At 35.5% G+C, this 23,997-nt stretch overlaps 1 protein-coding gene across 7 annotated transcripts in view; it reads right to left on the reverse strand.

Moving 5' to 3' along the window:
* The window catches only part of CADM2 (cell adhesion molecule 2), a gene marked incomplete at its 5' end in the record, with an annotated part of 1,250,256 nt that overhangs the window by 342,445 nt on the left and 883,814 nt on the right, over positions 1 to 23,997 (reverse strand). For 5 of the 7 annotated variants that reach the window (XM_079767302.1, XM_079767303.1, XM_079767301.1 and 2 more), the window contains one exon: positions 13,782 to 13,808. The exons of the other annotated variants lie outside the window; for them this stretch is intronic. In XM_079767302.1, coding sequence (XP_079623428.1) covers positions 13,782 to 13,808 — 27 coding nt within the window. The remainder of the gene's footprint in view (positions 1 to 13,781; positions 13,809 to 23,997) is intronic. 7 annotated transcript variants of the gene reach the window in all.

Raw genomic sequence — 23,997 nt, forward strand, 5'->3', positions numbered from 1 at the left:
ATAATGTCATACTGAGTTAGAGATAAGAATCAAATGTATAAATAACTTTTAATCTGTTATATATATTCAAAATAGAACCAACAGAAATATATAATTAAGATTTATAAGTTTTTATGTTTTTTGAAATGTTTTCTTAAAATGTTTTTCAATATGTTTCTCCTCCCTGAATTAATTAGATATATGAAGTTTTGTTATGAAATTTAATAAGATATGTAAGAACTATTTTAAGGAAAGACAATATATGTATTTTTCTCGTAATAAAGTTTTCAATTTTTCCTTTACTTTTTTTCTATTCAACAGTACAATATAGATGTGCTTTTCTATGAGCTAACATGTTGACAAGATCAAAACTGCTATACTAGTTTTTTTGAGTTTTGGTTTGCGGTTTTGATGAGAATAAATATGAAGAATAATAAAGTATTTTAAATTTGTTACACATATTTAGAGGCAATTATTTTTATTTAATTTATGGTGTTCTTTATTTTTGCTAATTGTTTCAACTGTATTTTGGAAGGATTTTCTATTATCTCAAATCTGTCCATTTCTACCTGATGTTACCACTAGTAACCTACCAGTATTTCTTCCTGGTCTACTTTAATTTTTCAGAAAATTCAACTTGTCTCTTTGTCATCTATATTAATCTCTTCTAATTTATTCTTTGGGAATATCCAGTAATCTCCTTCAAAGTATAAATGTGATAATACCCTCCCATCCCCATATTTACCTCCCCCTTTTAAAGCCCCTTAATGCTTCACATTGTTCTTAGAATTAAAACAAAACAAAATAGAACAAACAAAAAATTGGGTAGCAAAACCTTCAAGGCACTGAATAGGATAGTATATGTAGAAAAATATAAAGTCTCCACCAGTAAACTGTTAGAAATAATAAATTATTTCTGTAAAGTTGTAGAACACAAAATCCATACACAAAAAATTAGCTGCCTTTCTATACACCAATGAATGTCAGAAAAAGAAATTGAGAAAGCAATTTTATTTACAATTGTATCCAAAATAATAAAATCCTTATAAATAAATGTAACTTAGGAGTGCAAGACCTATACACTGAAAACTATAAGATATTGATGCAAGAAATTGAAAATGACACAAATAAATGAAAAGATCTTCTGTGTTCTTGGACTGGAATAATTAATATTGTTTAAATTTCCATATTACTCAAAGTGATCAAGATATTCACTGCAATCCCTATCAAAATTCCAATGGCATTTTTTACAGAAATAAAAAAAAATCTTAAAATTTGTATGGGAATCTACATAACTCTGATGGCCAACAGAACACTTTCTGATTTCAAACAGTATTACAAAGTTATAGTAATCAAAAGAGCATAGTATTGGCCTAAAAAAAGACACCTAGATAAAGAGAACAGAACAGAGATCCTAGAAATAAAGTTATGCATTTTTGGTCAATTAATTTTCAATAAAAGTGCCAAGAACATACAATGAGAAAATTATGATCACTTTAATCATTGTTGATGGGAAAGCTGGAGAGACACATGAAAAAAGGAAGAAAAAAAAAAAAAAAAAAGAAACTGTCTTACACCATACACAAAAATCAACTCATATGGATTAAAGACTTGAACATAAGATCCAAAACCATAAAACTAAAAGAAACCATTGATGATAAGTTATTTGATATTGGTGCTGGCAACAATTTTTGGATATACATACTCTCATTTTATCTCTGGCTCCCATTGTTTGCTATGTTGGAAACTATACAGCTTTCTTTTAGTCCTCTGCTGCCATTTCCTTGATTTGGGAAGTTTTTCCCTCTCTTCTTTGCCTACTTAGTTCTGACTTTTTCAGCTCTCTCATAACTATCACTTACTTTAAGAAATCTTCCTTGTAGTTTTTTTTTTTTTGACTATGATAAATTTCCCTAAAATCATATCGCATACTACTTTGCTATTGTTTCACAGTAGCAAATTTGCATTCCTACAGATGAATATATGGTTAATCTCTATATCTTTTATTAAATGGCAATTACCAGTTTCCAATTAATTCCACATTTCTAAATCCAATGTTAAGTGCTCAGTTTTCATTTATTAAGAACATTTAACTCAGTTGAACAACACTTCCTTTTTGAAAACACTTTCTTCACTTATTTTTAATTCTTGAGTCCTTTGCTTGTATTTTATCATCTGTTTGATCTCTAACTTCTGGATACTTGAGAACTCAGTCCTAATGTTTTTGATTTCTTCTTTCACTATACTCATAGCTTAGATGAGTTCATCCAATCTCATAGCTTTATGTACTGTCAATTGACAATGATTTCCAGGTCTTTTATCTACAGTGTAAAACTTTCTCCTAAATTGTATATCCATAGACAATTTCTACTTGCTATCTTCACTTTTAACAGTATTTCCAACTTTACATATTGAAAGTTGAGCTCTCATTATATTAACATGTTTCTCCCAGTCTTCTCCATCTTGTAAGTGTAACTTTGTCTTTTCACTTTTTTAGACAAAAACAAATAAATAAAACATTGAAATCACCCACACTTCATCCTTTATATCGTATCTCACTTCCAGGCAGAAAATTTGAGTAGGTGTAATTTCAAAAGACCACTTATCATCACCTTTATTGCTACAAGTCTACTCCTAAGACTGTCATCTGTCCCCTGGTTTCTTTGAAAAGTGTTCTGACATCTCTTACTGCAGTTTATTATCACCAGAGCAGCCAAACTGATCATGTTAAAGCTAAATCATCATGTCTCTCTTCTGCTCATTCTTCCAGTGTTTTATTTTATTTTATTTGTTGTTGTTGTTATTTGTTTGTTTTGAATCTCAATTGGAACAAAACAGAAATCCTTACATGACTTGGGACCTCAGTACCTTCTCTCCTGTTTGCTCTCCTAGCTTTTTCTAGCCACACAGGGCTGTTCAATGTCCCTTGAATAAACTGGACCCTTACTGCCTTTAGTCCTTTTATCTTTGTGATTCCTCTTTTTGCAATGGTTCTCCAAGGTATCCTCCTGGCTTGCTTCCTCACCATCAATTTCCTCTCAAATATTTCCTTTTTCTAATCTCCCTGATCAACATTACAACTACCTCCCTTCTGTGCTGTGTCCAAGCATTTTTATCTTACTCTTTGACTTTATTTTTTCTTCATAATGCCTATCACATTATAACACTACTAAAGGCCCAGTGCATGAATTCATGCACAGGTGGGGTCCGGCCGGCCTGACCCCACTCGGGGTGGATCATCGGGGATGGGCCTGTTGTGAGGAAGCGATGGTGGGAGGTTGGCCGACCAGCCCACTCTGATCAGGGCCTGATCAGGGCCAGGCCGGCTGGGGGAAGGGGCCATGGGCGATTGGATGGCAGGCCCCACCCCCGATTGGGGTTGGGGGGCCAATTGGGGGTGGAGCCGGCCATGGGGAGGGGCTGTGGGTGGTGGGCCAGCTAGCCACACCCCCAAATGGGGTGGGGAGTGCCAATCGGGGGCCAGTGGCCTGGGGGAGGGGCATGGTTGGTTGGCCAGTTGGCCCTGCCCCTGATCAGGGTGGGGTTGGCTACCAGAGGTGGGGCCAGCCAGGAGGAGGGGCTGGGGGCCAATCAGGGTGGTGGGGACCCATGGAGGCAGGGCCGGCCAGGGGGAGGGGCTGTGGGAAGTTGGCCGGCCGGCCCTGCCCTCTATTGAGGTAGGGTGGTGATTAAGGGTGAGGCAGGCCATGGGGAGGGGCTGCAGAAGGTTGGCCACCCAGACCCACCTCTATTGGGGTGGGGGTGGGATCAGGGGTGGGCCGGCAGTGGGGAGGGGCTGTGGGCCTATTGTGGTGGGGCTGGCTGATCAGGGGTAGGGCTGATGGGGGTGGGGGGGGGAAGAAAGGGGCATTTGTCCAGCATCCACTTTCTTGATTAAGGTGGGAGAGTCGAATCAGGGCCAGGCCGGCAGGGGGGAGGGGCTTCGAGGTTGGCCAGCTGGACCCACCCCTGATTGGGCCAGTTCACTGGCCACATTGGGTGTCATAGTGACCAGTCTTTATGGTCATTATGGCCGTTATGGTTGCTAGCTTTTTATATATATAGATTATTAGTGTATAACTTACTTTTTTTTTACTGATATATTTGCATCAATCTCTGTCAATATTGGGTGAAGGAATGAATGAATAAGTGAAAGCCCTATAAAGTCCCATTATCCTAGCACACTATAGACATTCAATAAAATTTTATCAAAAATAAAAGAACATGCTTTTTTTCTCCTTACTCAAGAATGTTAAGTAAAAAAACAAAACACAAAACAAACAAACGAAAAACATAAAAGGATATCTTATTACAAGATATTTCCAAGCACATGGATCATTGGCATGAGCTTAGAATACCAGTCACATTTTATTCATTACTGAATATCAAGTTTCTGTTATGTGATTATCACATTTAATTAATAACTATTTACATATGGATATCAGTTATTTTTGTTTGTTTGTTTCTTAATGTTTTTATAGATTTTTAGAGAGAAAGAAAGGGAGATGGAGAGAGAGAAACATCAATGTGAGAGTGAGAGTGAAACATTAATACGCTGCCTCCTGCATGCTCCCTATCAAGGATTAAGCCTGAAACCTGGGCATGTGCCCTGACTGGGAATGGGACCTTTCAGTGCACAGGAACATGCCCAAGGAACTGAGCCACACTGGCCAGGGCTCAGTTGATTGTTTTAAAATTCCTTACAGATATCCTTTGATTCTTATAACTACATGTAATTAGTGATATTAATAGTTTCATCCCTATTTACTGATATGAAGACTGAAGAGCAAGTAAGTGGTAAAGTAATAACTGAAATCCAGGTACTCTGATAACCTTCACCAAAGCTTTAAACAGTACAATTTGCTCATGATAAATGTTTTATACTAGAGGCCCAGTGCACAAAATTTGTGCACGGGGGGGTGGGAGGGGGTGTCCCTCAGCCCAGCCTGAACCCTCTCCAATCTGGGATATCCCTCTCACAAACCAGGACTGCTGGCTCCCAACTGCTCACCTGCCTGCCTGCCTGATTGCCCCTAATCAATTCTGCCTGCCAGCCTGATCACCCCCTAACTACTCCCCTGCCAGCCTGATCGACATCTAACTGCTCCCTTGCCAGCCCGATTGCCCCTAACTGCCCTTCCCTGCTGGCCTGGTCACCCCTAACTGCCCTCCCCTGCCAGCCTAGTCGCCCCTAACTTCCCTTCCCTGCTGGCCATATTGTCCCTAACTGCCCTCCCCTGCAAGCCTGGTCACCCCCAACTGCCCTCCCCTGCAGGCCTGGTCCCCCCAAACTGCCCTCCCCTGCTGGCCTGTTCGCCCACAACTGCTCTCTCTGGCTGGCCATCTTGTGGTGGCCATCTTGTGTCCACATGGGGGTGGCCATCTTGTGTGTTGGAATGATTGTCAATTTGCATATTACATCTTTATTATATAGAATTATGATGTCAGGTCAAATAATTTTTTCCATTAAAAATATATACCTATAACTCTATTTCATTTGAAATACGAAGCAGGATTTATTTTTAGTCTAATGTAACTATTGGCCTTACAGAACTTTTGTTTGAAAATGCCCCTAAATGCTCAACTGTTACACATTAATCACTGCATTTCTCATTATTACAGACTTTTTTCTGTTTAAAAACCTGTAAGAAGCCACAAAACTTGGGCTTTTAATTACAGACTTTCTAAAACCCTATCCCACAGCTATACAATAAGCACAAACCAATTTTATTAACATAATAGAATGACATGAAACAACAGAATGCATTGAATCCCCGAAGATCCTGTCTTTTGGATGAGATGCGTTTAGATAGATTAAGAGCATTGCAATGACTTATTTATAATGGAAATCAGGACATAAACTTATGGTAGCAACACTTAAACTAATTTTTAATCACTGCACAAAATTTATTCTGTTTTGGTGGCAAATAATTAAGTTTATCCACATGTCCACAGGAAAACTCAAGCCTGTATTTGCATTTCAAAAAGAAAGGAGTGAGAAAAATGAAGTTCCATTAAATCAAGTGAAAAATTATATTTGTTTAGACTTGCAAATGGAGTGTATAGAGGGGTTGTTCCATCCTGTCCCACACTGTTTGTAGTGTACAGAATTAATGTGGACAGTTACACAAGAGTAAATAATGAAATATTCCTTAAAGCAACTACATGGCAAAACTCCTATACAGTGAGAAATAAAAATCAGAAACCATGTCAAATAAAGCTGCACTTTAAAAACTAAAATTATGTATATTTTGACCTACTGAATCATCTTGTCATAACATTTTCATGAACACACTCTTTAACCCTGTTACCCTCTTCTAAGTTTAGCATTTTACATTAGCTATGACTAAAACTTTTCTAGAACATTACTCATCTTATTGAGAAACTAATTACCTCCTCACTTTCCCAAGAGGAAATAAGTAAAATTAACATAAGATAAAAGGACAAGGCACCTGAAAGAAAAAGAAGAAAAATATAGAAGAAAAATACAACAAGTCTGGGAGGATATTTTTTTGTCAGCAATGTACCCAACTTGGTAGGTCCAATTTATTTGCTTCTGATAGCTCATCATCTTTCTACTTTGCCCCCATTTCCAACCCCAGTCCTGCCTGGGTGGAAGAGACATAGGTAAAAGCATTTAAATTAATAAGATTTAGGTGACTGGTAATATTGATTAATCTGGTATCTTTAGAGTTTTTAAAAGATACAAAGCTTGAACTCAGGAATCATTATGTCTGATTTTGAATTGTAATCCTGCCTTCTATTCAGGTTGAAAACTTAAAACAAATTTCTTAAACTTTTGCTTTATTTCCTCATTTTAAAAAATGAGAATAATAACAGTATTTACCTCAAACTGTTTTGAAGGTATTAAATTAAGAATCATTTAAAATATTGAGTGTTAGTTGTTATAATTATTATTGTTATCCACTCTTTTCAAAGTTAGAAAAATGCTATAGCAACAAATTATATATTTTAAAATTTTACTACATTATCATATATAGCAATGTCTCTGGCACTTTTCCTAAAGAAGTGAGAAGCATGAGAAGATGGATTAAGAAAATCTCAACGAAGTCCACCTGGAGCCCATAGTGAATATGTTATAGAAACATAATATTCTTTTAAATTCTCTGACATACTGTATATCTAACATTCACAGCAAGTTTTCTTATATCAGCTTGTCTTGTGTGGGACAAATAAACATAAGCTGCAATAACTGTTTCTTGATGAGTTATTTTTATGAAGATTTTGTAGCTGTTATGCAAGAATTTCCTCACACTTTTTAAAATTAAAGTCTAAACATAGCTTCAACAAAAGGAGTTAAGTGATATATTCAAAGTAAATTATATATAACCTTAGTCCTCAATTTCTTCACAGAGACAAGTTATTTTTACATTTTAAGCGTTATATAAACCTCTCTGTGACAATTTTTCTTCACTTTTTTCCTTTCTGACATTGGGTTGAAATTCCTTAATGATATCATTTATACAGTTTGGTTTTTGATATTTAAATGTGAAGAAAGAAAATATATATACCCTAGTGTACTATGCACATTATGTTTTACAGGCCTGGTGCACAAAATTTGCGCATGGGTGGGGTCCCTAGGTCTGGCCAGTGCTCAGGGCCTATCGGGGCCGTCTCGCCCAGTCCCTGTCCCAGCTCAGGGTCTGAAGGCCCGGAAGGATCAAGAGAGGAGGCAATGGTCGCTGGGCTGGTTGTGGAAGGAACGGACACTGGATGCTGATGCCGCCGGCCAGCCATGGGAGGTTGTCTGTGGGAGCACACTGACCACCAGGGGGCAGCTTCTGCATTGAGCGTCTGCCCCCTGGTAGTCAGTGTGTGTTACAGCGACTGGTCAACTGGTTGTTCTGGTCATTCGGTCCTAAGGATCGCTTAGGCTTTTATATATATAGATGATTATAAACATGAACGCATCATAAAGTTGAAATACAGCTGATACTCAATGTAAGTTTTAGTTTTTGGAGTTGTCTTTCACTTCATGATTTATTTTTACCATATTGTGTGTGTTTGTTTTTCCACAGACATTCTTTAAATGACAATAGTAATGATAGTAATAAGTACAATTTACTGAGTGTTTACTAGGCCCTTTTCCATAGTTTAATTTTTTTTATACATTATCCCATATAATTGTCATAATAACTGAATATTGAATTAAATTAATTGAACTGTCCAGATGTTCAAAACTAATAAATTGAAAACCGGGATTTGACCTACGTATGTCAGAGTACAAAATGGAAGTTGTTAGTATATATACTGCATACAATATGAAAATATGTGCCCCAGTTAAGATAAAAATCTTAGAATAGTTTGAATAATGTGTCAATTTCAACCTCATATAGCATTTCAATTTACCTCCAAAGTTTAAGGTTTACTAGAGACTTTTTATATTTGCACCTGTATGAATTATTTATTTGACAATATTATATATGACTATTATTTAAATCTAGTAAATTGAAATACTGATTTTTCTCAAACCACATATATAACTGAAGTTTGATTGTTGAGTATCCTGCATTATCTTTTAGTTCTCATGTATAGTGAAAATAATTATGTTAATTTTATTTGAGCACTGAAAAATGATTATGTGATTGAAAGTAATAGCTAATAATCTAGAAATGACATAAAATGTTATCTTCACTATAGTTGCCAAATTTTAAATTAAAAAAAGCTTAAAATCAGGTAAGAGACTAAAAAAATACTAGATTGAAACTATTTAGAAATTTTATAAGATTTTTAAACAACATTAGTTATTAAAATAGATGTAGTCTATATAAGTTTACAATAGAATAAAATGAAATAATTTTATACAAAAATGTAGGAACACTTTACAGTACCTTTTTGTCTACCTCTAACTGTTGACCTTTTTTAAAAATTTACTGTGATATATGAATGTAGAAGAGATTGTATGGTATCAAGGATTGAAGCAGAAGACAAGGTAGGAACTTCTCCAGGCCAGCTCTGAGAAATGAGTAGCTTGAAGAAGACAGTCCCATGCAAAAGCTACTATTCCCATGGTAAAAGTAGGATATAATTAGGGTAATTTTATCCCCATCAAAGAGGACAATTTGATAATTAATTGTTTATGGGGGGCATTAAGGCAAAGACGTTAAAGATGTCTCAATTATTTTAAACTACAGAGTTAGGAACGTATTTGTTCATGAGAAAACACAACAAATCCTGAGGCCTCAGATTTGCAAAAAAAAAAAAAAAAAAAGAGTTTCAGTTTTTAATATTCAGGTGGAAATATTTAGGAGGGTGAATGGAAATAGCAAATAAGATCTTAGTGGTAGGAACAAGTCAAGAAAAGTATTAACTGAAATCAACTAAGAAACGTTCAGACAAAGAAGACAGTTATAGTAGCTGTTTCCCTTTTGATTACAAGCAAGATAAACCCATCTAGAAAGCTTAATTAAAAGGCCTAACTCAGGGATAAAAGACCTTCAAAATGCAGCACCATGAGGTCATTGTCTTGCCTTCTCTTTGTACATTCAGCTTTCTTTTTCTTGACTTAATTAATGTTCTTATTCAGTCTACATACAAAAGACCTGGCCACACAGTTGAACAAAATTGATTCCCTATCTCTCCTTTTTCATGCCAGTTTCAGTTTCCTCTCACTCTCCTTTCTCCCTTCCCAGTTCTAAGTTTTCAGCAGAGGAATTTTATTAGATCCTTTTTTTTTTCTCTTAATAGTCAACAATGATGAGAGAAGTTGGTTGTGGATACACCATCATCTAGAAAAAGGCTGTTTTCTTTATTTTGTAGAAGTTAAAGTTCATCTCTTAAAAGGGATGTGGAGCACTGAACCAATATTGCAATAAGTAATCCTCTCAGGGATCAAAAATATAATCTGAATGAAATCTATATTCCAGAACAAGATGTAAAAACAGAAAGAGGAGTAAATAAATAATAAAACAAACAAACAAATACATAAATCAATTTTGCATGGAGACACTGAAATCAAGGGCAAAATAAAATAAAAATAAACAATATATATTCATCAAAACAAAATGAGCAATATGAAGATTAGGAAGCCACCATTGGAGAGATCAACTGAAGGACTTGTATGCATGCATATAACATAACCAATGGACACAAGACACTTTGGGGGGGGAGGTAAGGGCATGTGCCGGGGGTAGGGGAGGCCAGGGGAAGATCAATGGGGAAAAAAAGGAGACTTATGTACTACTATTTGTAATACTTTAAACAATAAAATAAAATTTTAAAAAGAATAATAGGTAGTTTCCAGAATGAAAGTTTCTGCATACATAAGAAAAGCATTAGCTGTTAAATGATTTAATGAAATTCAGACATATTTATAATTTTGTCCTCAGAAACTGGTATAATAACCAATATAAAAAAGTAAGGAGGGAATTAGGGCAATTTCCTACACCATTACTAATAAATGTTGACTCCTAGTGTATACTCTCTTTTAATGTAAACATCTATAAATTATTTTAAGAGTCTGTTTAAAAATTTTATTGGGAAGTTAATATCAAAATATCATCTTTGTGTTCTGGAATGTAATTCTTAAAAATATATATATCAGGACACATGCCTCTCTCCAATATTTCAGAGGCTCCCCATATTTGGATGATTTCATGGGAAGAAATGAATGAGATATGATCCTCTTCAAAATGTACCTTGTTTCCCTGGAATGTGCTTTGTTTGGACCAGAAAATGAACTATTTCTAAGCAACTATGTCCCTTATATTACCTTGGGCTTTATTTTCCTCTTACCCACTTTTTTTTGTTTTTCATGTTAAGGAATGTCATTTTCCTTAAAATGAAAATTGGTCAATAAAAGCATTGAGTATTTCTCTCTATTATTATCTCTATATAATATATATGTTTCAATTGATAGAAATAAAATTTCAATTTCTACTTGAGGTACAGTTCATTTTAGAAAGTGTCATTTCTGGTCTCTATAAGACCTTATAGATGCAAAAACATAGGTAAACTATGTTCCAAAGCTCCCTGCAGGCTTGTACACGATTGGAGAAAGAGATTTATATAAAATAAATAGGTGTAGAACAGTAGGGATGGTGATGTGAAGAGCACCAAATTGTAGGCAGAAACATATTTGCATTCCAAAATCCTAGCCAGCTTGATTTCTGACATGACTTAACAGACAGGTGTAATATAATTTATGTCTATAAATCCACATTGGTAAATTGTTTTTCTGTACTTAATACTTTGTAACTTACATATTATAATTTGAATTATTGTCCATTGTTTTTAAGAATTATTAGGTGATCATACATTCGACTATTACAAGAGGTTTTGTGTAGTCAAATACGGTAATGGCTCACAATCACTCAATTGCTTATTGAATCAACACATTTATTTTCCTCCACTTCCATAATAATACAGGTCTTTCCTCAAAACCTGTCTTCATTATACTGAAATGAGCTCTACTCATTTCTATTTCTATACCTTTACTTATGCTTTTGTTATTTTTTTCTATGTACTAATCTTTTCTACATCTTACCCAACCATCAAGAATCAGCTCAAGCCTCATCTGCCACATAAAGCATTCTCTAAGGACTCCAGCCTAAATAATTATTCTAGCACATTTACAGAAACTGTGGTAGGCAATTAGACAGACATGAGCACAGCAGGGCCAGAAGGCCCTGGGTGCCAACAGGCAAAGTTGGGAAAGCAACGACCTTACTTCCAGGTTAACCTCACCTTACCTAGTATACCCAGGTCATGGTTTACACCCCCTGACCTTTCATATCACTGGCCATGCAGCTCAGACCCTCCCTTGACCTTTCCTCCCCTGCCATGTCCAGAGTTGTGTGGTAGACTCCATTGGAGGAGAAACAAGGAATCAAGAGAGGCCTCATGTGACTCCCATGAGGGCCCTTGCAAGACCACTCCCTTAAACATTAACCCCCAGGGATAACATCTAAACCTCAGTTGTGTTTCAGCTCCAGGCCCAGAAAAGCGGCAAAATCAGACAAGTGATGCCACAGAAAACCTCAGGACCAGTTGCATTGACTACTGACTCCTTGCCATGGTGCTAACCAATCAGTGGAGACCCTGACTCTGAAATGACACACCTGGAAAGCTGATGGATATTCTATGGAGATCCTTTCCTAAGACCTCCCCTGCAATGTCCACTCTTAAAGGCCCTTAGGCTAGGGGACCCAGTGCCCTCCTCCTCTGGAGCATACCAGTGCCTTTCCACTCCTCCACTTGCCGCTAAGCAAGTTGCCCTGACCTGTCCCTCTCCTAAGTTCTGAGGGCCCTTTCCTTTGCCTCCATAATGTAATTTGATTCCTGGGCCCATTTCTTCTACTGCTCAATTCTTCTATCTCAGTGGTTTTCTAAATAAACTTTCTCTTATTGGTTGAGTCTTGGCTCTGAATTCTTTCCTAGCCAGAACTCAGTCACCAAGGTTGCTGAACTGAGGTCTGGTCGGACTCCACAGGTCTGACACCTGGTGCCATTCTCACCACCAGCAAAACCACATATTAGGCTAGATATAGAGGATACAGTAAATGGTAACATAGATGTGTCATCTTGTCTTTTATATCGTTAGTATTTTATAAAACAAATATATTGCTAGGAAAATAGTACTTGCACACTAAATGGTTAGCCTTATAAATAGGGAGCAGTTAACATTTCAAAGATGACTCTGTCATAGTGTTGAAAACTAGCTATAAAACTAAACCCTGTGGGAGGGCAGGGCTGGAGGGAGAAGGATAATAGAGAAGGTTGGCCTTGGGATGAATTTGAATATGAGAAGTAGAGAAAGAGACAAAACCACCTGTTCATTTCTTCTGAGCACACACAGGGATATAATAGATACCACAACATAAGTGATAAAAAGTCAGAAAATTCGCCACAAAGAAGAGGCAGTTTTGTGAGAAGCAAAATGAAACCAGCATTGTTTAAAACGCAATTAGCAGCAGGAAGCCTACTAGTCATTTCACATATTTACCCAATTCAACTCTTACAACAATCTTTTGAAGTATTTATTCACACTCTGTAGATGAGGAAACTGAAGATAATAGATATATGACCAATAAGATAATTGCAGTTTTGTTGCATAATAATACATGAAAGATGAAAAATATATATTTGCTTCATAAGAAGAAGACATTTTAAAAAAATATATACATTGTTGTAGAGAGTATGAAATCAAAATATAAACTATAAACCTATGACACAGTAGTATACATATATTAGAATTCTTTCAAAACCATAAAGACAGGCACATCAAACCAAAAGTATTTTTCTTTCAGGGAAACATTCTGGCATTAGACAAGTTCATCCTTCTTCGTGAAAATATATATTTTAGAACTCTAGAAAATGCAAACTTAATGCAACTAGGAAATGTAAGGAACATCATAAATAGCAACCCACAGTTTATAATATTCATTTTTAAAAGATAACATTTTCTCTTCACATAATTCTATGAAGGGTGTGTTCAATTTTGAGATTTTCCATCAGCCTATTTTATGCCATATTTTTTCCCAATTTACAATTTTATCAAGGAAACAAAGGTCAAAAGACAAAATATTAGTGCACAAAAGCAATGTTTAAAGTGAGAAATAAAACAAAAAATAATTCTCAGAAATCATCATGCAAACACAGACTTATATCAGAAGCTGAATAATTGAAATAATATATATTTATATTTGTAAAAATTCATTATGAATATTTATATACTGAACTAATATTATCACCAACAGAATTGGCTCATCATTTAAGAGGACTTAGAGGAGTGAGCAGAAAAATGAATCATGATGAATCATGCAAAACAGACAGGAGCTCACCTTTAACTTTATTTTTTGAAGCAGCAGCTGGTTCCAAGAAAAGATTGCACAAGAAGAAGAGAACAAACAGAGATTAGATATTAAACAGAGTCTTTAATAAGACAAAGAGGTATGTTAGTACTATTAGCTAAAGTCTAAAAAGATGCATTTATTATTATATGATCGACATACTTTTGATGAATAGGGCCTATGACAAGGAAAATGACAATGGTTACATTTTGTTAGTATATGATCTAACTTATTCCATAAGAAAGAAAAAATAGATAGGAGCCACAGAGCTGAAATTCCAAGCAGCACAGGCACCAAATTCCATTGAGGATTGTAAATCTTTCTCTATTTCCTTCTTAACTCTAAGCTTAAGTTATAATTGAATTAAAGAAATACTCATATATAGCTCAAATATATTTCAGATTATTTAAGTATTAAAATATACTTCACAAAGTTTGGAGAAATCACAAGGGCAAGCCACTTGTATTTACTGCCTGCTTACTCAGTGCCAGAGACTGAGGTTGAACACTTCCCATACTTCTTCCACTTAATAACAGCAAGCTCAAGATGGGAGTTTTGTGACCGTTGCCTCAGAAACATAGAAACTGGGACTTAGACAAGTCAAATGACTTGCTGACTGTGACATAGTTGGAAAAAAGCAAATGTGGGATTTTATAATAGGTGTATGTGACTCCAAAATCCCTCATGTTATTGGGATTTAAGGCACTGAGTCATCGACTGAATTGCAAACATCAGGTCAACAAACCCAAAGCAACATCCAGCTATTTCGTTTTTGGTTGAGCACATAGCTATGAAATTAGAAAACTCCGTTACTTTAAATGGCATTATTACCATTAAGAAGTATAATTTCAAGCTTGTTTATATCTAATGGTAAACAATATTTGGGGTTAGAAGTAAACTTAATGAGGAAGTTATAACAGACCTAAAGGAGAGTTCTTTACTCAAAGGGAGATTTTTAGACAAAATGCATAATTAGAGACCTCTAAATGTTTTGAAGTGATATATTCTATTTTCACTTAAATACTATTTAAAAATGAGGATAGTCTTTTTCACTCTCTAAATGATGTTAAAGATGAAGTGATAACCCATCCCTTAATTGGGCAATAAGCAGTCTCCACTTGGGCATAGTGACCTTCAATGACTTTTAATTTAGATTTTTAGATCAAGTACTTATGAACTATATATAGAAAATGCTAGTCTATAGTTCATTCCTTCAATTTATTTAAAGCTAAATAAAATTTTCTAGCATTTCTAGATATATGCCAGACTACTCACAGAGAATTTAATTTTTGTTTGTAATTATAAACATGATCTTACTTATTAGCATTTATTTAGAATATTTTTTCAGATAAAAATATATTAATTAAAACAAAAATATTTCAAAAAAACCTCAATCATGCCTTGCTAAAGCCCATTCAATCTCTGTTTATCCCACAGCTTTAAAATGAGAGTATATATGGCTTGAGAGGGAGAATGTTCACAATATTGTTATGAAGATAAAAAATTCAAACTAAAAAACAATGATCCAAAACGAAACTACCAGGTTTTATATATATATGTGTGTATCCTCTCTAATAAAATGGTAACATGCAAATTAACCATCACTCCGCTACATAAGCCACGCCCACCAGCCAATCAGGGCGAGTATGTAAATTAACCCCAATCCAAGATGGCTACAGCCACAGAGAGCAAGGTTTCCCAGGTAACAGAGCAAGCCCAGCTTTCCATAGCCGTTGCAGGCCTAAGCCTCCACTCAAGCTACAAAGTTTCAATTATAGAAGGTAAACAAATTCAAACAAATGGCGGCAGAATGGAGCATGAGAGAGCAGGCCAGGATTGCCGGTGGCAACAGGGGAAGCAAAGCTTTCCGCACACCCTGGCTGGGCTCACCCGCTTAAGGCTACAAAGTTTCAATTATAGAAGGTGAATTAACTGCCACAGAAATGGCTGCCGCCCAAGGCTACAAAGTTTCAATTGTAGAAGGAAAATAAATTCCAGATACCAGGGCCTCCCCTTGGGTTGCCAGGAGGCGTGGCCGGCCTGCAAACCACCACAGGCCCCTCGCTCAGGCCGCCCCACACCCCAAGGGAACCCCCACCCTTATCTGTGACACCCTTCAGGGCACCAGGCCTCTATCCTATCTAATAAAAGAGTAATATACAGATTGATCATCACTGCAACACACAATATAGCTGCCCATGTGGTCAAAGATCCTGCCCCCATGTGGACACAAGATGGCCACTACAAGATGGCCAGCAGGAGAGGGCAGTTGGGAGGCACCCGGCCTGCAAGGGAGGGCAGTTGTGAGGGACCAGGCCTGCAAGGGAGGGCAGTTGAGAGGGACCAGGCTTGCAAGGGAGGGCAGTTGGAGGTGATCAACCCTGCAGGAGAGGGCAGTTAGGGGTGACCAGGCTGACAGAGGAGGGAAGTTGGAGGCAAACAGGCTGGCAGGGGAGCAGTTAAGCATCAACCAGGCTGGCAGCGGAGTGGTTAGGGGGTGATCAGGCTGGCAGGCAGAAGCGGTTAGGGGCAATCAGGAAGGCAGGCAGGCAAGCAGTTGGGAGCCAGCAGTCCTGGATTGTGAGAGGGATGTCCGACTGCCCGTTTGGCCTAAACGGGCAGTCGGACATCCCTCAAGGGGTCCCATATTGGAGAGGGTACAGGCTGGGCTGAGGGACAACCCCCCGCCGTGCACGAATTTCGTGCACCGGGCTTCTAGTATATATATATATATATATTTTTTTTTAATTGATTTCAGAGAGGAAGGAAGAGGGAGAGAGAGATAGAAACATCAATGATGAGAAAGAATCATTGATCAGCTGCCTCCTGCACGCCTCCGCACTGGGGATTGAGCCTGAAACCCGGGCATTTGCCCTTGACTGGTATCAAATCTGGGACCCTTCAGTCCACAGGCCAACGCTCTATCCACCAAGCCAAACTGGCTAGGGCTAACCTACCAGTTTTATTGTGATATTGTTACTATGATGAAGCAATTCATAATATAATATATAGACCATTAAAGTCCCTAAAATGATTACTATTAAAACAAAATTTAAGTTATTTTTACCAAGAAATTTACTCTTATTTAATGAATGAAATAGTTATTTTACTTCATTGCTTATTTTTCTTATAAAATTGATGCATCTAAAAAAATTAGAGGTGATATAGGTAAAAAACAATATTTCATTTTTCTCCAATGTTAACTACTGAAAGAATCAATGTTAACAGTTTACTAATGTTAGAAAAATTAATTTTGCAATTCTTATAAAAACTAGTAACATACATATTTTGTGTATTTTTTTCCAAAAACAGGATAATGCTATACACATTACTTTGCAGTCTGCTTTTCCCACATTTTCCAGGTTAACACACAGAGTTCTAGCTCACTAATTTTAATAGTTGTATATATTTTGATAGCACATATAAAGTATAGGACTATTTTTCTACTGATAAACCATCAGGCTGCTGGTTATGTATGTATGTATATATCTTGTTGCTACTAACAATACTGCAATATACACCCTATGCCATATCCGTCGTGTGCTTTAGTGGTATTTTGTTTCTGTAGAATAAATTTCCAGATTGTTTTCATATTTCTCTTCAAGGATTCACTGATAAAGATAAGTACTTTAAATATTGCATATGGTATGGTTGGGAATGTTTCTAAAGGAAATATGCAAGTATATTGAATGCTATAAAGTAAAAGAAAAACAGAAAAAGAGAAAAAAAGAGAGAGAGAAACAAAAGTAAAGAATCTAGTGTTCCAAGTAATTGATACACTGTAATGTACTTGATATTGTAAACCAAAAACTGCTTCATTTAACATATCTTAATATTGGCTTTTCAATTAAAAATTCAGTTTTTAATTCTTGCCAGAATTATAGTAGATTTCAGAAGTCTAACCATCAGGAATTATTTTTAACTTTGTATTGTATTTAAAGCTACTCAAAGCTAAAAGAAATTTTTAGATTAGGTAAAAAGTATTATTTGCCTCCACTTCAAAGAAAATATTTCAGTGCATCAGTATACTGACTTGCTCACATGAAAGGACATTTTTCTTAAGTTTCAAATTCATCACTTTAAAATTTTAGCCCGAATTCAAAAAGCATTGCCAAAGGCCTTTATAAATTATTAGACAAATAGTCGTATTTAATATGCAGCAGATACAACCAATTTTTAACTTAAAAACATTGTCTTACTAAAAACTAATGAGATAAATGCAGGGAAGGTACGTCTTTCTTTACATTTCTCAGTGAAATGGAGGTGAATTATTGAAAGTTCTCCAAGGTTACATGGAGGCAGCCAATCTTATTCTTAGATTATTGGGTAGATACCAAAATAAAATAGGAAAGAAAACAAAGCTCTATGCCTAATAAGTGTCTGTTCAGGCAGCTAATACTCAACTAGGCTGGTTAATATAATTGGAAAGAGGCCAGGCTACCAGGCTTGTTAGCCCAATTATAATTCTCTGCATATTCAATAAAAGAAGCCAAGATGACAGCAATACTGTCATAAATGTCATGTTCAATACTTGTATGATTTTCCATTGTCAGCATAGTCCAATTATAAGTCAATTGCAAAGTGCACATTGCACACCACACAAAAGTGACTGAAATTTATCTTTAAAATACAATTTTAACAGTTTATAGTTAAAATGAAAGAAAAGGAGTAAAGGTACTTTGACCAAAGAAAAGTTTTAGGTATGTTATCAACATTTCTTCACTTTTATAATAAAAGCAGCAAGCTGTAACATAGGTGTTCACACTATTTTCTCAGAGTTGATTAGTCATAATATTAAATCTGTAACTGATAATTATAATATTAATAATGTAAAAATTTGCACATGTAATTTTTGAAGCAGAATCATGTGAATCATAATAAAAATCACCATAATGATTTACAGATGAATTCTGGATAGTTAGTGAATATTAGGGATCAGATTAGTAAGGTTTATCTTTAAAAATCTCCAATACAAATTATCAAAGAGTAAAAATACAATTATGCTCCCAGTTTAGTTCATTAGTTTTATTGAATTAGTCAGTGGCCTGTCTATTTGAAAGGTATCACTAATAAATTTTGAAGAACTGGTGAATCTAAAACAATGTTTCTCAAAGTACAGAGAATGAGGGCATTCTCAAGGGAGTTTAGATCAATTTTAAAACCATCCTCAAAAATGACATGACCTACTCACATTTTCCCTTTTCTTTTAACACCTACTTCTTATTCTAAGATTTCCTGCCATAACAAAATGGGGTATATTTATGAATATTTTCAATGTATGAATGATATAGAACATATTGTATTTGTGGTTGCCTTTAGAAGTGTTTGCCATAAAGTTATTTAGCAGTTAAACATTTAGTAAATAGATAGCAAAGACATGGCTGGTATTTATACACTCAGAACTAATGCTAAAGCACAATTGATCTTTTAATTTTAAGATGATATAAAATTTGTCTAAATACCTTAATACTTTAGTATTTTTATTCCTCCTCCCATAGCAAATTTATAGAAAACAGATTACTGTTCCCTAGTAGGGAAGTAATATATGAACTTAGAAAGTTCTTAGACATTCCAAATAGAGAAGTTCCTGACATCTATGACTTTATAACCAGATATATTAGATGTTTTCTTTGTCCCAAATTTACCTGCAATAAAAAACAACAAAACAAACTAAAACCCATTCTCATTGTTATTTAGTGTAAAATATAGTTTTTAAATATGAAAAGTTATTCTTATATGCATATGTGCAAATTATTAAAAAGAGAGTATACATTGCCTCTACTTCCTAGGATAAGTGATTTTTTTTTCTAGGTTACAAAGTTATCCGGTAAAAAATTTACAATGAAAACAACATGTTTGATAAACATATATTTTTAAATCCACTACATCAAAATGCAATAATTAGATAACAGTATTAATGTAGTGCTGATCAAACCAGCTGAGTATGATTCATTTATACAAAGAAGGAAATCACACTGATTTGAAAAGGAAAAGTACTATTACACTTAATTGATCACATATCACATTATTATAGTCCTTCAAGATCAGGATATTAAAATAAATGCATTTTAGATAACCACCTACATTTCACCCTTTTCTGTAACTATCTAGCACAAAGTTAAACACATTCCTTCAATAATCACTTGAGAATTATTTAAAATAACAACTTTCTAGCCACCCACTAACCACCTAAACATTATAACTTTCTTAAAAGTCTCATTGAAATTTAAATAATTGAAAAGTTTGACTTCAATATCTATCAAAAGTTTTTTTCTTTCTTATTAAACATACAAATTTCACACTAGAAAAAATGTGTAAAAGTAATGCTTGAGAAAAAAAATCTCAAAAGTTATACCCCAAAGTAGCCAAATATTTGATACATAGAAATATCTCTTTATACAAATATTTCAGGCAATAAATAAAGATGAAATAATGGAATTTAAAAACTACTATTCTCCAATTCTTAATGTTTTTGTGCATAGGCAGTGATCACCATTCCTACTAACATTATTTAAAAGACTATCAAACATTATATACCTTCTCATAGAAGTATTTTGCCAAAATAATCAAATCTGAATGGGTTCATTCCTCTATATTGAACTTTGAATGTCCAATAAACAAGGGGATGAATAAATTACATTAAATCAATGCAATTAGTCAAATCTTGAATGTGGAAAACCACACAAGCAGTTTTGGCATTTGGTTTCTTTAGCAAATAAGTTTTAGGGATAAAAAGTATCAGTTGAAGAGGAGACTTTTGAGACAAAACAAACAATTGTCACGTGTTGAATCCTGACTTCAGCACCAGATATTTCCTGACACTAAGTAATAACTGTTAATATATAAATGGAATATAGTAAGTAACTTATTTTTAAATCATTATTTTTTAACAAAATTAAATACTTATGAAAAATTACCTGTTGCCTGGGATGTGTTTCAGAGTAATCTTGGGATGCATGCTGTTTATTATATTGTCTACTTTTGTATATAATCAATATTTCTGATAAAAATATTTAAAATATTCAATTAACTATCTAGGATAATTTCTGTTTAAACATCATTTCTCAGTACTGATTTTCCTATAATATGATTAAATGTAACAGTGAATATAAAACACCATGTATTGGCTATATAGTGACCTTTATATTGAAGGAGGTCAATTTATCATGTGAGTAAATTAATAATGGTATGTACAAAGCAAACAGGCATCAATGAAACAATTTTAGTTTAGGAAATTTAGTCTTTAAAATGTGGGACATTGTATTTTCTCTATAAAATAAACATTTTACTTCTAGAGGGATAAATGAGAAGTTTATTTTAAACTTCTAACTACTTTATTCATGTGTACTGTGAGAATTAATTAATCTATGGTTATTTTCCATGTTCCTTACTCTATAAATACTGAATTATTATATGTATTAAAATAACTTATTTTGCATTAAGAATTTTTTCTCTCTATGATTCCCGTGCTTCTAGGATTAATGGTGTATATATAATATATTTACACTACCTTATTCTATATCTATTTCTTTTGTTCTCAAGAATCTCTTTGAACTTCATGAGTCACTATCAATTCATAAATCTCTTTTTCTTATGCCACATTCTATATTTCCTGTAGGTTATGACTTTCTTCTGTAGATATAGGGAGAAGTTTTCAAGGCTTTGTGAAAAATTGAACTCAAACTCATGTCTTTAGAGGGACAATACTACCGGTTAATAATACGGATTTTGTAATCAAAGAAAACATGATAATTTCAAGAAAAACATCAAAAGTGCATTATTCAAAGTAATGTCCATCGCTAGCTACACATTTCCCCCATCTTTCAGGTAATTTGTGGATACCCTCCCAATAGAACTTTTCTTGTTTTGAGGCAAACCATTCAGAGACCCAATTTTCCACTTCTTCATACATTTTGAAGTGCTGCTCAGAAAGTGCATGTGCCATCGATCAGAACAAGTGGTAATCTGAAGGAGCAAAGTCTGGTGAATACAGCGGGTGGTTTAATACTTCCCAGGCAAGATCTTTTAATGTGTCTTTAACTGATTTTGAAGTGAGTGATGGTGCATTATCATAAAGCAAATTTACTTTGCCATGTCTTCTGGCCCATTCTGGTCATTTTACTATCAAAGTGTGGTTCAAATTGATTATTTGTTGTTGGTAGCGATCAGTATTAGCAGTTTCACCTGGTTTTAGAAGCTCATAATATACCACACCTTCCTGATCCCACCAAATGCAGAGCATTGTCTTCTTTCTGAAGCAATTTGGACTTGCAGTCAATGTAGATGGTTGACCTGGATCAACCCATGGTTTTGTGCATTTGGGATTCTCAAAATCAGTCCACTTTTCATTGCCAGTCACAATTTGATGCAAAAAAGACTTTCTTCAATGCCCTTGAAGCAACATTTTACTGATTTGTCTTTCGTTCAGTTGATGTGGCACCCATTTTCCTTCTTTTAAAATCTTGCCTATTTCTTGAAAATGATCGGAAATTGTTTGCTGAGCAATGTTTAAACTTTCTGCAAGTTTTTTTTTTTTTTTTTTTTTTTTTTTTAGTTTGACACGCATCTTTATCCAATATGCTTATAATTATTGGTCTTCAAACTTTTTTGGTTGACCTGGATGTTCTTTGTCTTTCACATCAAAATCATCACTTTTAAAGCATTTAAACCAGTATTCACAAGTATCTTGAGATGGAGCATGTTCACCATAAGCTTCCTGAAGTATTCGATAACTTTTTCTTCAAAATAAAGTAATGAGTTAAAACTTTCCGCAAATGCTCTTTTTGGCACAAAATTCTACATTTTTTAAGTGTAAAAATATCTATGATGTTAACATCTGTAGCAAATTTGACATATGAAGTTTTGAAGCTTGCTGTCAATACAACAAAATAGCATACAAATCAAATCGCATATACTGTATATCAACATATGTGTAACTCCATCTATTGAAAAAATCCACATTATTAACTGGTACATATAGCAAAATAAATAAAAGTTTTTATATATATATATATATATATATATATATATATATATATATATACACACACACACACATATATATCTCAGTCACAAGGCATGACAAGAATAAAAGGTTACCAATAAATAAAGTGCATGGGCATCCTCTTAAATTATCTATACTAATAAAAGGGTAATATGCTAACAAAAAGATATATACAGAGGCAGTAAAGCATTGAACAGACTGTCAAATTACAGAGGGAAGGCTGGGGGATGTTGGGGAGGGGGGGAAAGAGATCAACTGAAGGACTTGTATGCATGCATATAAGCACAACCAATGGACACAAGACACTGGGGGAGTGGAATGAGGGCATGCGACAGGGGGTAGGGGAGGCTGGAGGAAGGTCAATGGGGGGAAAAAGGGGATATATGTACCACTATGTGTAATACTGTAAACAATAAAATTAAATTAAAAAAAAAGAATTATTGGGGGATCACTTTGTAAAGCATATGACTGTCTAAATGCTGTACACCTGAAACTAATAAAAATAATATTGAATGTAAACTGTAATTGAAAAATAAAATTATAGTGTGTAATAGTCCATTGTGTAAATGATAAATAAAATGAAAATATATATCATAAAAAAAGGTAATATGCTAATTAGACCAGAGGACCAGAACACTGGGCGTCCTTCCAGACAAAACCATGGTGGCAGGGCCAAGGAGAGGCAGTTGGGGGAGAGCAGACTGGTGGGGGAGGGGGGCAACCAGGCTGGCAGAGGTGCTGTTGGGGAGGCAACGAGGCCAGCAGGGGGGCAGTTGGGGGGCAACCAGGCCAGCAGGGGAGGGCAGTTGGGGTGAGATCAGGCTGGCAGGGGGAGCATTTGAAGGTGACCAGGCTGGCAAGGGGGACGGGCAGTTGGGAGTGACCAGGCTGGCAGGGGGGCAGTGAGGGGTGACCAGGCCAATTGGGGGTGACAGTTGGGGGCAACTAAGCTGGCGGGGGGGCAGTTGGTGGCAATCAGGCTGGCAGGAAGAGGTGGTTAGGGGTGATCAGGCTGGTAGGGGGAACAGTTAGGGGTGAACAGGCTGGCAGGCAGAGGCAGTTAGGGGTGATAAGGCTGGCAGGGGGGACAGTTAGGGGCAATCAGGCAGGTGAGCAGTTAGGAACCAGCTGTCCCTGATTGTGAGAGAGATGTCCAAATGCCGGTTTAGGTCCAATTCCCCGCAACTGCCCTCCCCTACAGTC

This window comes from Cnephaeus nilssonii (genome assembly GCF_951640355.1).
Source record: "Cnephaeus nilssonii genome assembly, chromosome: 3".
NCBI classification, from domain to species: Eukaryota; Metazoa; Chordata; class Mammalia; order Chiroptera; family Vespertilionidae; genus Cnephaeus; species Cnephaeus nilssonii.